Source organism: Gymnoscopelus braueri (genome assembly GCF_963280865.1).
Source record: "Gymnoscopelus braueri genome assembly, chromosome: 4".
NCBI classification, from domain to species: domain Eukaryota; kingdom Metazoa; phylum Chordata; class Actinopteri; order Myctophiformes; family Myctophidae; genus Gymnoscopelus; species Gymnoscopelus braueri.
Genome location: NC_137605.1, coordinates 38,621,273 through 38,637,416, shown reverse-complemented (window position 1 = coordinate 38,637,416; position 16,144 = coordinate 38,621,273). Strand labels below are relative to the sequence as shown.

General features: G+C 39.8%; 1 protein-coding gene across 3 annotated transcripts in view; it reads right to left on the bottom strand.

The window, feature by feature from the left end:
• triob (trio Rho guanine nucleotide exchange factor b) overlaps positions 1-16,144 on the bottom strand; it is a 171,119-nt gene that overhangs the window by 66,580 nt on the left and 88,395 nt on the right. For all 3 annotated transcript variants that reach the window (XM_080426596.1, XM_080426598.1, XM_080426597.1), the window contains 4 exons: positions 14,991-15,182; positions 7,543-7,712; positions 6,951-7,125; positions 191-386 (listed from right to left, as the gene is read on the bottom strand). In XM_080426596.1, coding sequence (XP_080282722.1) covers positions 191-386; positions 6,951-7,125; positions 7,543-7,712; positions 14,991-15,182 — 733 coding nt within the window. The remainder of the gene's footprint in view (positions 1-190; positions 387-6,950; positions 7,126-7,542; positions 7,713-14,990; positions 15,183-16,144) is intronic.

The window sequence follows — 16,144 nt, the reverse complement described above, 5'->3', positions numbered from 1 at the left end:
TGTTGATGAAACTGTCAATATATTTAGTCTTAGTTTTAGTCATCATAGCTTAGTTTGTATTTAGTTTTTATTTTGTTGTCATCAATGAAAAAAGGTAGACAACGGAAATTCTTCGCCATAGTTTTAGTGGACGAAATGAACACTGATTCATGTATGATGTGCGTGCGCGTATGTGTTGCCCTCCACTCACCAGATGCCTGCACCTCGGTGACGTACTGCAGCAGCTCCTGTCCCTGGTGGATGACATCAAAGGTGAGGTTGTTCATGGTCAGGGCCTTGTCAGCGTGATGCTGTAGCCTCTGTTCTGCCACCGTCAGATCCTCCGTGTCAAACTCATTCATCTGCTGGGACAGCTCCTCATTCCATGACTCCAGGTCTGAGATGATCTGAGAGAGAGAGAGAGAGAGAGAGAGAGAGAGAGAGAGAGAGAGAGAGAGAGAAATGGGATTAGGAGTGAAGTATTATATTCGTATGCTTGGAGAAAGCAAGTAAAAGACATACGGTAGTTTGAAGAAGGAAAAATACTCTCACGAAAATGTTCACTTTGTTTTGCCCAGCATCCACGCACAAACACACAAATCAAATCAAGGGGCACGATCAGCTGAGGTCAAACATTAAATCATTATTACTGACATTATTAAATAAGTTATTGTTTGAGAATTAAAAAAACATTAATTGCAATGGCATGATTTGGGGTAATTTCAGGGAAGTCTGATTTAATAGAAAGTCTTACTGTAAGTCTCCTCTCTAATTTCTAGTAACTCAATCTCCTCTAGCTGACTGTGTGCCACTCTGAGATGTCAGTGCTTGTCCCAGAGTGCCCACGCATGCTGAATCATCCCGGCAACAGAAAACACTGTTTTTTTTTTTCTCCCCCGTTTTCTTTTGTCTTCCAGAAGTTTAGGCTAACTAGGTACGGTAGCTGCAACAAAAACGTCCGTCTTTTAATTATAGAGAAACAACAAGTTCCCAGCACTTTTGAGATGGAGCGTTGTTAGTGCCACCGTCTTCCTGTGTGTCCGTGTCTGCTAAATGTGAATGGCAGTATTGCTGTCAAGGGTAAATACCGATTATAGTACACCCATCTCCACAGCAATAAAAACCACTTCCTAATATATCACCACCATCAGCTATTATGCAGTTATCATGACTGCATGATAGTTTCAGGCTTCAACTCATGCACGGGGGTCTGACATTTACAGTGGCATAGCAAAGGCATTATTCAACACATACGAAACTCAAATATCAGCACTCTGGCTCTCCATTACTTGAGTAATACTGTGCGTGTCTAGACTAGACACTTGTTATATATCAAGCCAACATTCAGCTGTTCAGTAACTTTATATGATATCAATGTAGAGAATGACCCAGAGATGAAATGCACGTGTTGTCTTGCCCCCAACCACTGGATTCCGTGTAAGTAACGGGATCACGTTTACTGTATAATGCAGTAGCTGATTAACCCATTAAGACCTGAAGCCGATTAATGTCTTCTAAATCCCAACAGTATTCTGAAAAAACGTATGTTTCTATATCAGTGGCGCTATGAGCTTGTATATCTGCTATTTTTGAATAGCCAAAGTGTAAAATAATGCTTTTTAGCTCAAATGAAAAAGTGACACAGATGCGTTCCAGGTCTTAATGAGTTAACAGCAGTAAAAACCTGATCTGAGTTTGTGTGCTTCAACGTGGATGAATATGAGACGCTTGGACAGCTGTCCTCATCCGTTCAGATGCTGTGAATGTAATCTCTGGTGTCTCTGAAGATCTCCAGCAATGAGGAAAATGAGGTGAGAGTGACTGAGAAGGAGCAGAGTCCAGCATAACAACAATACCACCTTAACCCATTAAAAACAGGATTCTTTAAATATTTTGCATCATTTTAGATTGTAACCACTTTAACCATATTTTACACTTTGGCTATTCAAAAATAGCAGATCTACAAGCTCATAGCGCGTCACTTCGTGCCACGCTACGAGCTTGTAGATCTGCTATTTTTGAAAAATCGAGAAAATTTGTGCAAATCTTTGAATATATATATATTTTTAAAGTGAAAATGTTGTACTCAAATCTTTGCTTCCGGGGGTCCCTGGAACAAAATATTTTGAGATGGAGGTCTGCGGACAAATACATATAATTTTGGGGGTCCTTGACGTGAAAAGGTTTGAGCATCACTGATATAGAAACATAGGTTTTTCAGAAAACTGTAGAAGACATTTGTAGAATCGCCCTCAGGTCTTAATGGGTTAAACTTAAAGACTGGAATGTTGGAGCATGATAAATGGGGGAAAAAAGAACCAGACAGAGAGGAAAAGGATCGAGTTAGAAAATTCCTAAAGTTTAGCGCAAGTATGTTTGCATATGTACTGTATGGGAATGTGAGAATTCCTGTTTCTCTCCAGTAGCGTGAGTTTCATTTCACTCTGCAGACTTCCCAAAGTTTTCCAATGGCTGTGTCCAATTCTGTGGCTGCCTGGTTCTATCCAGCTCCGTAGATAGATAGAGCTGGCAAGCTCACTGAGATTCCTACTAAATTATTAGAGACAAAATATATGTCTAGAAATAAGGGCTGGGAAAGGTCATTTCCTTTGGATTTGCAATAGAGGAGCAGTTAACCCTTTAAGACCGGGAGAAGCATCTGTGTCATTTTTTTATTTGAGCTAAAAAGCTTTATTTTACACTTTGGCTATTCAAAAATAGCAGATATACAAGCTCATAGCGCGGCATCGAGTGCCGCGCTATGAGCTTGTAGATCTGCTATTTGCCTGGCCATCAGATGTCTCAAGACTCTTTTCAAAGCCTGCGTGGAAAGTATCGTTCTGTACGATGCCAAAACATGGACAATGAATAAAGAGCTCCAGCATCGTCTCGACGGAACATACACAAGACCTCTTGTGAGATGGAAATTAGCTTCTAGCTAAATCCGGCATATCTACATGCAATCATGTGTATTGACTGAAATGTTCATTAACCCATTTAGACCTGAGGCCGATTCTAAAAACGCCTTCTAAATCCTGACCTGAGTTTTCTGAAAAAGTTCAAATATTTATTTAAAAATTACAACAAATGTATGTTGCTATATAGGCTACTGTACAAAAGGGGTTGTTGTCCTGAAAGGTATAGTTACAAATAGGTGTTCCCGCCCAAAATGGGTTAATGTGCAGCTGTCCTGGATATAAACAAATAAAAAGTGTCCAGAAACATTCATGGAGGAACCATCCCACTAAAGCAGTGGTTCTCAAACTTTTACATTTCAAAGACCCCCATAACGGGTCTATTTGGTTCCATTTGTACACTCACAGAGTCACAGGCCTGCAAGGGATCCAAGTTGGAACCCCCTCAAGGAACCCTGAGGGTCCCCACTTTTGAAAAACACTGCACTAAAGCTCAGATCTATGGTGGCATCCCTCCCATCTCTGTTGTTGTGGCACAAAGAAGAGTTTGCTTTGCTGAACTTTGCTTCAGAGCTGACCCTGCAGGACTGACGGTGAATGAACTTGGTGTGGCAATGAGCAATAGAGTCGAGTGGAAGTAGTGTTTGTCTCAGATCTCGAGGGCACTCAAATGATGGTGATGAGGCGTAGAGTTGTCACGACAAATTTAAGTTGACGATTCATTCTCACTCAAATGATTGCGATTGATTAACGATTTAAGTGTGTGTTTGGCATTGAACATTGGAACAGATGATAACAATTAAAAAATCTGTTCGCCTTTTAGGCGTCGTAATCAAAAATTGCACAGGGCAGATAGGACAAATAACTTAAATATACAAAGAAATTATAGCAGAAATAGCTGATCTACAAGCTTACAACGTGTCATGGCGTTGTACGCTTGTAGATCTGCTATTTCTGCTTTTTTTATATTTGAAAATGTGGAACATGGAACATGGAAACGATTATGACGATTATGCAAAAACAATTGCGATTATCTCCAATAATTGCGATTAGACGATGATGTAATAATTGTGACAGGCCTAATGAGGCGTTCAGTGTCTTGCTCAAGGACACTTCGACACTAACCCAGGGCAGGAACATTTTCTCATTTGAGGTAAATCCCCCTCTCTCTGCCCCTTGTCATTTGGCTCGGTTAGAGGTCTTCTATACATTCTAGTATATATATATAGTGTATATATATATATATAGTATATATATATATATATAGTATATATATATATACTGTAGCGAGCCATCCATGCGGTACATCAAATGTAAGAAAATGTGTGCAAGTTTCTGATCCATACAGAAGCAAAGAAAAATGCTCACAGCCTCAGTCACACATATATTCCAGATCCCTTTATTATTGTCTTTTCTAACCTAATCTTGAATACCAAAACCAGATCTAACTACGTCGACACAAGTCCAATGAATCAAGTGTGTGTAATTCCATTCATATCTCTAAGAAGTAGCTTGCTGCAGCCTCGGCTTATTCAGCGAGCTAAGTATGTGGTGGCAGCTTTGTTCCCTTTGCCTGTCAACTAACACTAGGAACCTAACCTAACAGAGCTGGCAAAGTAGGAGCTACATATCTCTTAAAAAATACAGAAACCAAGTTTGTTCGATAATCCTGGACTAAGTGAGGAACAGATTTTGACTTTCCTCTCAATGGAGATCTCTATAAAAAGTGGGTTGAGGAAAGAACTTATCTGTGTTGCCTTACCAACATCAAGAGATCTAATCCTGTAATAATGTAAAAAAGAATTTAAAAAAAAACTTGCTTCCGCGCTTCCTTGTCTGTCTACAAGGTTTATTTTTTTGTTTATTTTATAATCTCTGTACAGAAAGGTTCAAAAGACTTGCCCTACAACAAAGTAAGAATTGAGGACTCATAATAACTCCTAATGTAAAATCACCTCTGTGCAGGGATACTCGGCTGTTTTTGCCATACTGCTAAATTGTTACTTTAACCCTGAGAGTGTAAAGATTTACCTCTACAGGGTCAGTTTTTACACTCTCAAGAGTTAAACTAACACTCAGAATCTTGCAGTACACCAGCACTGGAGCAGACAAAGTTATATCAGACTTTCTCTGGGCAGTGTACAAATGCCTTTTCCACACTGTAAGATCATCCCACATCTAGCTGGCAACAAAGTAACAACTTACCCAGCAGTCCTCTGAGCTCTCCTCCTTTCCTCTCCTCCTGCAGTTCAGTAGAATGCCCTCTCTGTGTAGAAATACCATCGCCCTGACTAATTTACAGGACACTCTCTAAGAGCAGAGACCAATCTCTGCTAGTACACAATGTCTCTTTATCTCAGCAGTGCACTGAGAGACTGGGCTGTAACACTTGAGAGATGAAGGCACGAGTCTCACCTGAACCGTACCTCAAACACACGCCCCCACAGGCGTGAGACTGAGGAAGGAGTGTCTACTGTACCGCCCTTCATGCCCTTGCACTGCGTCATGTCAAGCGCGCGTGTGTGCGTGCGTGTGTGCGTGTGTGAGTGCGTGTGTGCGCGTGTGCGCGCACGTGTGTTTTCTCTCTGTGCTTGAAAAATGAGTGACAAGGAGACTCACCGTGATTTCCTGAGCTGACACGCAGAGCAAATAGGAGGATTTAACTGTTCCTCCGGGCGCAACAAAACAGACACAACAGACTGGAATCCAACCACTATACTATACTCCACATTTCATCTAACTTCTATGGTTAAATAATGGATGTGTCACATATTTGGGGTTCAGGTTTTGCCAACACCACCACAGATGCTGACTTACAGTTGATAACTTGTATCGTCTCAGTCTCATTTTATGACTAACAGACTTTTAATTAAAACCATACAATGCTTTGTTTTAACAGACACCATGGGTCCTGGCTTTATGAAACTTGCTCAGAACACTGTAATCTTTGAGCTCAAGCAAAGCAAGAAAAATGTACCGGAGAGACAAAACAAAACTATCTGTGTTGTCAAAAAATGAAACAAACCCCATAATTCCTCTGAGACATCTCCTCCTTCGGGTAATAAATTCCTTTCAGGGTCACACTAAAGGCTCCTCCAACACGTGCATATGCATGCATGCATTTAAGCGCACACACCCACACACACACATACCCACAAACACACACACGCACGGTCTGATACACGTTCATGCCCACACACCGCTTCACTCATGCATCCACTGACTCACTATGTCTGTTATGGAAATGTCCCAGAGCAACTAGCGCTTACGCTATCAACATAAATATCAGCACGCCTATTTGCTTGAGGCTTTCATAAAATAGTATAAAAACAAAAATACAAAAACTGTGCCTAATTTGTGGCCTGTCTATCCATTTGTGGTGCAGAAAATATACTCCAGCTGCTATGATAAACATCACATGAAACAGGGGGGGGAAATGATAAAAAATTACTCACAGCTGCTATCTGAGCCCCAGCCAAGAGGAAGTGTTTGCTCTCTCAACGATTCAAGGTTTTAAATTAAAAAAAAATGTAACCAAAAGCTGGCCAGGGAGGAGGAACATAATTGGACCAAGAGTAGGTGGATAAAACATGTTAAGTCGAACTACGTTGCTGTTGTTTTTCGTTGCAACGGTGCACTGCTGCGTATTCAAAATACTGTAACTGTGTTGTTTACTGTATAAATGCATCCTCCACGTGGGGCTGGATACAGCCATGTACACTATGAGATCAATGTCACAGTCGTTTTCCGACTGAACCATGTCTCTTGCCTTTTCTGATAAGATATCCTGGTATCTAATGTTACGGCGATGGTAGAGCTGGTAAAACTAAGACGAAGGGGGGGGGGAGGCTTTGGGTCATACTATCATTTCTCTTAGTCTCTAAGTTCATCGTCATATTTCTTCACATCTTTCCAACATCTACTCGTCTCTTCATCATCTCCCTTCCAGCAGCTCATCACAAGTCACGTGTGCTTCTGTCTTTCAGAATGTACTCTCTACTCTCTACACATTCTCTCTCTATCTCCCCCACCCACCTCACAGTCCTATATACTCACATCGATGGCGTCCCTCTCAAAGATGCGCAGCTGGAGGAACAGCTCCAGTTTGATCTTCCTCTCCTGGAAGAGCTCCTCCATCTGGCCCTGAGCCTCGTCCAGCTGCTGGAGAACACTCTCTATGTGAGCCATGGAGCTGTTGTGTGGAGTCTTGTTGCTCGAGATGGCCGAGTCTCTGCAAAGACAGTAAACACAACGGACTTATGGATAAACGGCACACAGCGCACGTGACACATTGAACACACATAAGTGTGTAGACAGGGTCAAATGTAAAACGCAAATGAAGGGGGGGAAAAAAACTTATTATGGAATTTGATTAGCAACAGTACTACTTTCAGCTGATGTGTAAAAAGTAGTACTTCTATGATGGCTACAGCTACAAAGCAGCTGATGCACGGTTCATTTGCGATGCAGTGAAGCCCTTAACTGCCGTTTTATCTGTGGGAGTAGAAAACCACGAGACTATCCGTATAGACTACAGCACACATGGTTTTACGCTGCAACCTAATTGCCCCTTGGACTCGTATTAAAGAGCAGAACTGAAGTGCACGTGGGTCATGTGGACTCCAGCAACGTGTGGTCTATCATTGACCTGAGCTGCTGTATGAGGTCCTCTCCCTCCTTGATAACGTTGACGGTAGCCTGCAGGGTGGTCTGCTGCTGCTGGCCAAACCGCTTGATCAGATCCTGCACGGCCTCCACCGACTCTGCATACACGTCATCCAGCAGCTCCTTCTGGAGTTCCTCCAACCACGTCCACAGCTGGAGGAGAATGACAGGACACATAGCCAATGAATGTGCAGTATAGAATCATGTAAAAAAAAATAAAAAGGGGGAGACTGACCAGAGAAACAGCCAATGGTGAAGGATTGGAGATCCTCGATGCCTCTTGTAGCCAATCAGAGAGCTGAGATAACAGTGGTGTTATCGACCGCATAAAAAGATCAACAGGAGTGGGAGGGTGAGAAATAGAGAGAGATGAAGATGGAGAGTCCGGTCGACAGACGGGCAGAAGATGGAACAGAGACATAAAACTAAGCAGTCCATTTAAGAGCTGCTGTTTTGTGATGATCATCTCTGGGTCACTTTGACAGATTAGCCATCTGGGTGACTTGGCACAGCGTTCTATGTCCCTGGCACGCTGGGAGAAATACTCCTCTTGAGACTGCTCTGTTTGACCACTACCCCACGCACATGCACACGCACACACACACACAGTCTCACACACACACACACACACACAGTCACACACGCACACACACGCACTCGGACTCCTTCCAAACATGTTGATTTTTCTATTTTCCCCTCACACCCTCATAAGCAGGATATTATGTTTGTAATGCCAAGTATTTCTATACTGATACCATCATCAGTAACTACACTGTTGCTCCAACGCCAAGAAGACATGGAATAAATCTGCAGTAATAACACAGGATAGAGCAGCGGCTAACCCTGAATACATACAATATGGTTAGCAAAGTGATCTTTCCTCTAGATAAGTGCTAGTGACTAAACATATATAAATAATATATCAAAACCAATGCTGTCTCTTGACTCAAGGTGAAATTTCAACAGGCTGTTATATGCATCGGCAAATGTAATGCTTGAAATTACACTCTTCAGTATAGTTCATTCATGCTCAACTACCTACGAGGCGTTAATAAATGCACCCAAAGATGCTCACGGAGCTAGGGGAGGTGACAGGTAGAGGTGCTGCCGACACGTACGTACAGCACACCCTCTCTCTCATGCAAACAAACAAACATACATGCACGCGCACTGACACACACAGAGTAAACTCCACCGGCGTTATAAGACAGATGGGATGAGAGGGATTAGTCCATATGGACATTAAAGACTAGCATCGTAACACTGTAGGTCTCTGTGACTCATGTAAACAGGATGTAGTGTTGGTTAACACATGCTGAGCACAGGCTACTGTCAGCACACAGAGGTTAATGGTGATAGTTAAAGATGCCGGGTGTAGGGTTTCCAAATGAATATATCACTGACATAATAACAGCCTGTCTGAATTGTTGTTTGATCTCCTTCCCCTTTGGGAAAGTAACAAAGCAGAAAAGAAAAGAAAAGAAAAGAAAAGAAAAGAAAAGAAAAAGTAACAAAGCAACAAAAAAATACTTAATGCGAGTTGGAGTCACATGGTATTTCGGACTCTGATATCTGAAACTGGGTTTATAGGCCTAACAAACTTCCAAAAATGCCTGCCTTCAGTTATCTTACACCTCGGGCACATGGCAGATATACTCCCGTCACTGGAGTGATGTAAGTTCTGTGCTCTCTGTAGAGACTAAATCGGTCTGAGATCTTTTTAATATATTTTGCCAGTTGGCGTCATCATTGCAGGTCTGTCTCCGGATTGTGTTTCATAGTCATCCTGTCGGAGGATATCAGCTGCCAATTAGAGGAGAGAATGGTATGTTCAGCAAATATACTTGAGGGGGGATTTATTTGGAAATCTATAGTTATCTCAGACCCAGTGTATGATCTGAAAGAATTTAAAGAGATTGATATCTTGGTAAATTACATTTGGAAGATACTTATTGAAAATTACACAGTATGTATTTCTCCAACTGTTTTGATCCCATTATTGACCCATTTCAGCTATGTTGGGCTCACAAGGGAGTTTTTCTCAGCAATGACATATCTATTCCCAATATTGTTTGGGATTCCTGCTATGCCCCAAAGGTGTTGAAGATTATGGAGTTCTCTTCTCTGTGACTGAAGAGAGGCCCAAGAAATGAATCATTTTCAGAGGAGTAGCATTCAACTCATGCTGTTCAATAGCCACCTAACCTCACTACTCTCAGCGTGCAAGACTGTCGGACGGAAATGAGATGCCAGATAGTAGAATCTGAAATTGGTTTAAACCTCCTTTAGTACAGGGAGCTTGGAGAGTATTACATTTTACTCTGGGACGATTATTCTGCCACAAAATCTAGGAGGTAGCTTTGTTCAACTTGTTAAGAAAAAGGTCTTGGAGACATTCAGAGATATACATTAGAATAACGCATTCATTGTAATTATAAAATTTGATCAGGGTGAATTGTCTTTGGCATAATGTCTTCAAATCTAGTAGCAATTAATTTAGAAATTTCATTTCATTTCATTTCATTTTATTTTGTTTCGCATATGGTAGTGTATAACAGTTCACACAATTCATAATTTCAAAAATTAATTTAAATCACATACACCCATGAGCGAAAAGGAGCAGGAAGAAGAATAAATTCTTATTAATACCTGCCCCCTATCCATTAAAAAAAAATATATATCCTTGATGATCGGCGCATACCGCCAGTACCTGCACTAACATGCAAGTTTAAACATAACCAAAACAAACAAAACAAAAACAAAAACAAGCAAAACGAGCAACAAAACAAGCAACAAATGAACAAACATATATAGTAAACAAAACACAACAACAAAAGAAAACTCCAAAGTCAAATCCTTTCCTATTCATCTTCTTCATATTGTCTAATAATCTTTTTTTTATACCCTTTTTTAAATTGATAAATATTTGTACAACATTTTAAGTCAGTGTGGAGCGAATTCCACATTCTGATTCCTACAACTGAAGGACACATTTGCCTTTGAGTGGTTCGTGCAAACTGATGCTTGAAATCATATTTCCTCCTACTGTCCCCACTTTCTGAACTACATTCAAACAGCTTTTGTACATTAACTGGCAGCATTTTGCTTTTTGCCCTAAACATGACTAATAGTGTCTGTAGCTTCACTATCTCTTCGAGTTTCAAAATTCTTGAATGTATAAATAGTCTGTTTGTGTGTTCTCTATAATTGACATTATGCATGATTCTTACCGCTCTCTTCTGTAGTATGTATAATGGTTTTATGGTAGTCACATACGTATTCCCCCAAACTTCAGCACAATAACTGAGGTATGGTGAAATAAGTGAGCAGTATAGTAATCGCATTGACACATAATCTAACACATGTCTTACTTTATTTAAAACAAAAATGCTCTTCGAAACCTTTTTTTTAACATGTGCTATATGGGGTTTCCATGTTAATTTGTCATCCATTATTACTCCCAAAAATTTAAATTCTGATACTCTTTCAATTGCCACTCCATTTATAGATAATAAGACCTCGTCATCCTTTTCTCGATTACCAAAAATCATAAACTTCGTTTTTTCCAGATTTAACGATAACTTGTTTTCATCAAACCATTTTTTCAGTTTTGTCATTTCATGTACAATGCTTTCAGCTAATTCTTTTAAATTATATCCAGAGCAATGGAAATTTGTGTCATCTGCGAACAAAACAAATTGTAACAATTTTGACACGTCACAAATGTCATTAATGTATAAATTAAAAAGTTTTGGTCCTAAGACGGAACCTTGTGGAACCCCACATTCAATATTCATATACTCAGATGTTTTACCAGCATACTGCACATACTGTTGTCTTTTATCTAAATAACTTTTCATCCAGTCCAGCACCATTCCTCTCACACCATATGTATATAGCTTAGAAATCAAAATAGAGTGATGTAATGTAATGTAATGATCATTCAAAAGGCTTAGGGGCCAGTAGGAGCCACACCTTTTCCAGTCCTTGTCAGGTGTTGATAGCAGTGTTGATAGCAGTGTTATAGTTGCTAATTTGAGAGTGCCTGGAAAAGTTTTATTGTTTAAAGCTTCCTTCCAATTATACAGTATTTGTTAGAGGAGACAACAGCTTGTCTGAATTTCATTTGGAATATTACAGTAAATTGCAGGGTCCTTATTATTCTGAAATGACTTCATGACCTGGAGAACTCCCCCTCAGCATTCAGCTGATCTTTATCTTCAGTGCTGATTTGAGACATTGCCCTACTGCAATATTATTATTGTTGGTGTTGTGATCGTATTTATACTCTGTTTCATAAAACCTTTTTGAATTCTGCCTTTATCTCCAATGGACTAACCAGAGATCTGCCCTCATCATAGTTATTGAGTGGATGTTATCTGATTCCTCCTTCTTAATCTGCCACGCTAGAAGCTTGCATGTTTTGTTTCCATACGCTTAATAGTGGTAATTAATTAGTCCTAGCTACAGAAGCTTTGGCTTTGTAAGTGCATGAAGTATTGTACTGTATCCCGTTTCATGGTTAAATCATTTAAAATGTCCAATCTTTCAGTTTCAGAGTGCTGTTGCTCAAGTGTTCTAATTTCTTCATCTACTGTAATGTTGACTTTTCTCTTAACCGCACGTTAACCCTGGCATTTCTATTTTGGGCCTGTCATTATAGGCGTTGTGAGCTTGAAGATTGGCTATTTTCAAAATGTTTTTTTATTTCAAATAAAACATTTTAAATACAATTTTGTACAAGTTTGTATTTAATGAAAAAATCTCATTTGAAAACTTACAATGCAATGATGTCATTATTACATTATCACGCACCCCCTAGATGTAGCTCAAGCATCACAAGGGGTGGTTTAGATAGATCCTAGTTACTTGGTAGAACTTTATTCATTCCTTTGCACTCTATTTACTTATTATTTACCCCATCGTTTGTTGACTAGGGTTCATGCCACTTACTGTACACCGATCTTGTACTTTGTCCCTTTGGATTAGAGTCTTCGAAATGTCTTCGAAATGTCTACATTGGTATTTGTACGGCCATTTCAAACTGTAGTGCTAATGAGCTGTTTCACACTAGATACAATTGACTAGTTTTACACTGGACAGGTAAACGATGCGTCAAGAGCACGAGGTGAAGTAATCCTGTCTGAGTTCTCAATCCAGATTCGATAAAATTGGTATCCTGACCTGAAAATGCATTTTCTGTTTAATAAAGAGCTGGATAAACATGGAGACTCCTGTTACTGACCAAACACTCTAAAGCAATGAGTACTATCAGAATATACTACTAATGTACAACTCGAATATAAAGCTATTTAACACTTATTTTAACAAAAGAATCACTTACCCTACCGTCAAGGAAGGTAAAAGCATGTGCACAGAGAATATAGTAACCTTCAGTAGGAAAAATCGTTCATTCATTTTGCAGAACTAGCCGCTCTCTCCCTCTCTGTCTATTAAATGAGTGGTTCACCCAAAAATGACTTATTTTCTATCAACACACCCCATGAAGCCTTGAATTCATGGAGTTTTTTTGTTTTTTGCCGCATTCCTGAGACAATAATTTGATGACCTGGTCAACGGCCAATAGGAGACTCAGTAGGAGACTCTTTTAGTCTCTTTGAGTCTCCTTCCGGCGACTCCGCCGGTCATCAAATTATTGGCTTAGGAATGCGACAAGAACAAAAAAAAACTCCATGTCTTCAAGGCTTCATGGAGTGTGTAATTGTTAGATAGAAAATAAGTCATTTTTTGGGTGAACTACTCCTTTAAACCCCGACTGTGCCTCCCTGCACCCGACCCAGAGGTAAGTGAATAATACATTCTTGATTGTGCAACATGTAGCTAACCTCTCATTACCCATTTCATTTATTGCACAGTGACTGGAGGCTGTAGGAGAGACGATCTCTGTCTGTGTGTGTGTGTGTGTGTGTGTGTGTGTGTGTGTGTGTGTGTGTGTGTGTGTGTGTGTGTGTGTGTGTGTGTGTGTGTGTGTGTGTGTGTGTGTGTGTGTGTGTGTGTGTGGGGACTGAAGCCACTTAAAGCAACTGCTGACTGAGTGGTGACACCACCTACTATTACCACGCAATGAAGGTCCTAAAAGCTCCAAGTGAATTCACATATCATATCTCAAGTGCTGGAGTACAAACTGGTCTATTATACTCCTGTCATTATTTCAACATGTAGTAGGTCAGCATTGCAGGCACCGAGAGAGACAGCATACAGCAGTACATATCGTGAGAGCTCATTTAACTCTGAGAGTATATGGATCCATGAGTCTCTCAAAGTCAATACTCAGGATTTTAATTTGCACAATTGTTGCTCTTCTTTTGTGGCCGGGTGTCACTGTTTTAACATGGATTCATGTTAAGGATGTTAACAATTAATCTATAATCGATGAATTGCCATTAAAGGTAGGGTAAGTGATTTGCTTTGGTTAAAATAAGTGTTAAATAGCTCTATATTCTGATAGTACTCATTGCTATAGAGTGTTTGTTCAGTATTAGGAGTCTCCTTGTCTCTCCACCTCTTTATTAAACAGAAAATGCATTTTCGTTTCAGTTTCAGTTTCATTTCCAATTTTATCCAACCAGGACAGAGAACTCAATCAGGATACAGATTAAACAAGTGAAATTGGAAGTGATGACACTAAGAAATGAGCAGACAAAATTGGAACTGGAACACTATACAAATTAAGCTTAAAAATTGGTACTTTCTCCTGATTGGCTGAGATTTTGACACCTACCGAAAAATGTATTTTCTGTTTATTAAAGAGCTGGAGAGACAGGGAGACATCTGTTACTGAAAAAACACTCTATAGCAATGATTACTATCAGAATATAGTATTTTAACCTTTTAACAAAATACTTTTTGTTTTAACCAAAAAATATCACTTACCCTACCTATAAGTATTTACTCGATTACATTTTATCGATTTTCAATTAATTGATTTTTATTTTACAAGTATGGTGTGTGTGATATCAAATGTGAGCTTACCATAATCACGGTAATCCTTAATCATATTCCATCATATTCAAGGGCTTTTGGAGAGAAATGAGACAGACCCCACAGAGCACTGAAGAGGGTAGGCATGTGTCTGTGACCAGCTGATGCTCGTTGACGCTCGTTAATGTTATATACTGTACGTATCTCATTTTCGGTTTCGGACAAGAATTTTCCTTTTGGTCCTAAAAAACGATAAGGTTATCAACTATCAATTAATGAATTAATCGATAATTTAAATCCCTAATTCATGTGGTGGCATATAATAACCCCACACTCCAGGGTGGACAAGTCAGGAGCAAAAAGGACTAACTTCATCTCAGTTTCTCTTTATGTACCCTATCGAGTAAAGAGACCGAAGAGGATAGGATAGGATAGAATAGAATAGAATAAAAGAAAAAGACACATGCATGTACTGTATTATACTCCTACCTCCTTGACGTGTGTGTGGAAAGCGACAGACATGTCCAACAACACTTTGCGCTGCTCCACGCGTCGCACAAAGTCCTGGATGCGGTCCTCCAGCTGGTGGGCGGCCTGGTAGATCTCCTCTGGATCACACTCCCCTGTCTGGGCCAACTGCTCCGCCGCCTCCAGCAGCTTGTCAGCGTTGGTATAGGTGTTCTGCAAATATAATGGTGCATGTCATACACCCACCATCAATGATCAGTGTAAGGCCCACTGCTCCGCTGTGTGTGCACTGTTAAATCCTGAATATTAACCCATTAAAACCGGGAACGCATCTGTGTAACTTATACTATGTTATTTGTTTTATACTTTGGCTATTAAAAAAATGCAGATATACAAGCTCATAGCGCGGCACCGAGTGCCGCACTATGAGCTTGTAGATCAGCAATTTTTTAAGAATCGTGAAAATTTGTGCAAATCTTGGAATATATATATACATTTTTTCGAAGCGATTTTTTTAAAACTCAAATCTTTGCGTCTGGGGGGTCCAAGGAACAACTATTTTGAGATGGGGGTCCGCTGCCAAATACATATCATTTTGGGTGGTCCTTGACATGAAAAAGTTTGAGAACCACTGATTATAGCAACATATATATATTTTTAAACGGTTAGGATTTAGAAGACATTTGTAGAATCCCCCAGAAGCAAAGATTTGAGTTACAAATGTTTGCTTTAAAAAATATATATTCAAAGATTTGCAAACATGTTTATGATTATTCATATAATATTATTCATTATAATAGGCACTCGGTGCCACGCTATGAGCTTGTAAATCTGCTATTTTTTGAATAGCCAAAGTATAAAATAATGATTAAAGTGGTTAAAATAAAAAAATGACAGATGTTTTCCCGGTCTTAATGGGTTAACTTAACTCTGAGAGCGTGCAAATGAAACCAAATGGACTCGCGTTAAGACGGGTCCATTTGGTTCCATCTGCACGCTCTCAAGAGTTACAAATGGATACATTAACGATAAAGACTTTATTGTGCAACAGCCTGTCGGCATCGGCGCGGTTACCCTGGAATTAACATTAACATCACATTACCGTAATGTTAATGTTCTACCTAAAGATTGAGGTGAATATTTGATGTGCTCTGCAGTCTTGTCTGCAAGCAGTT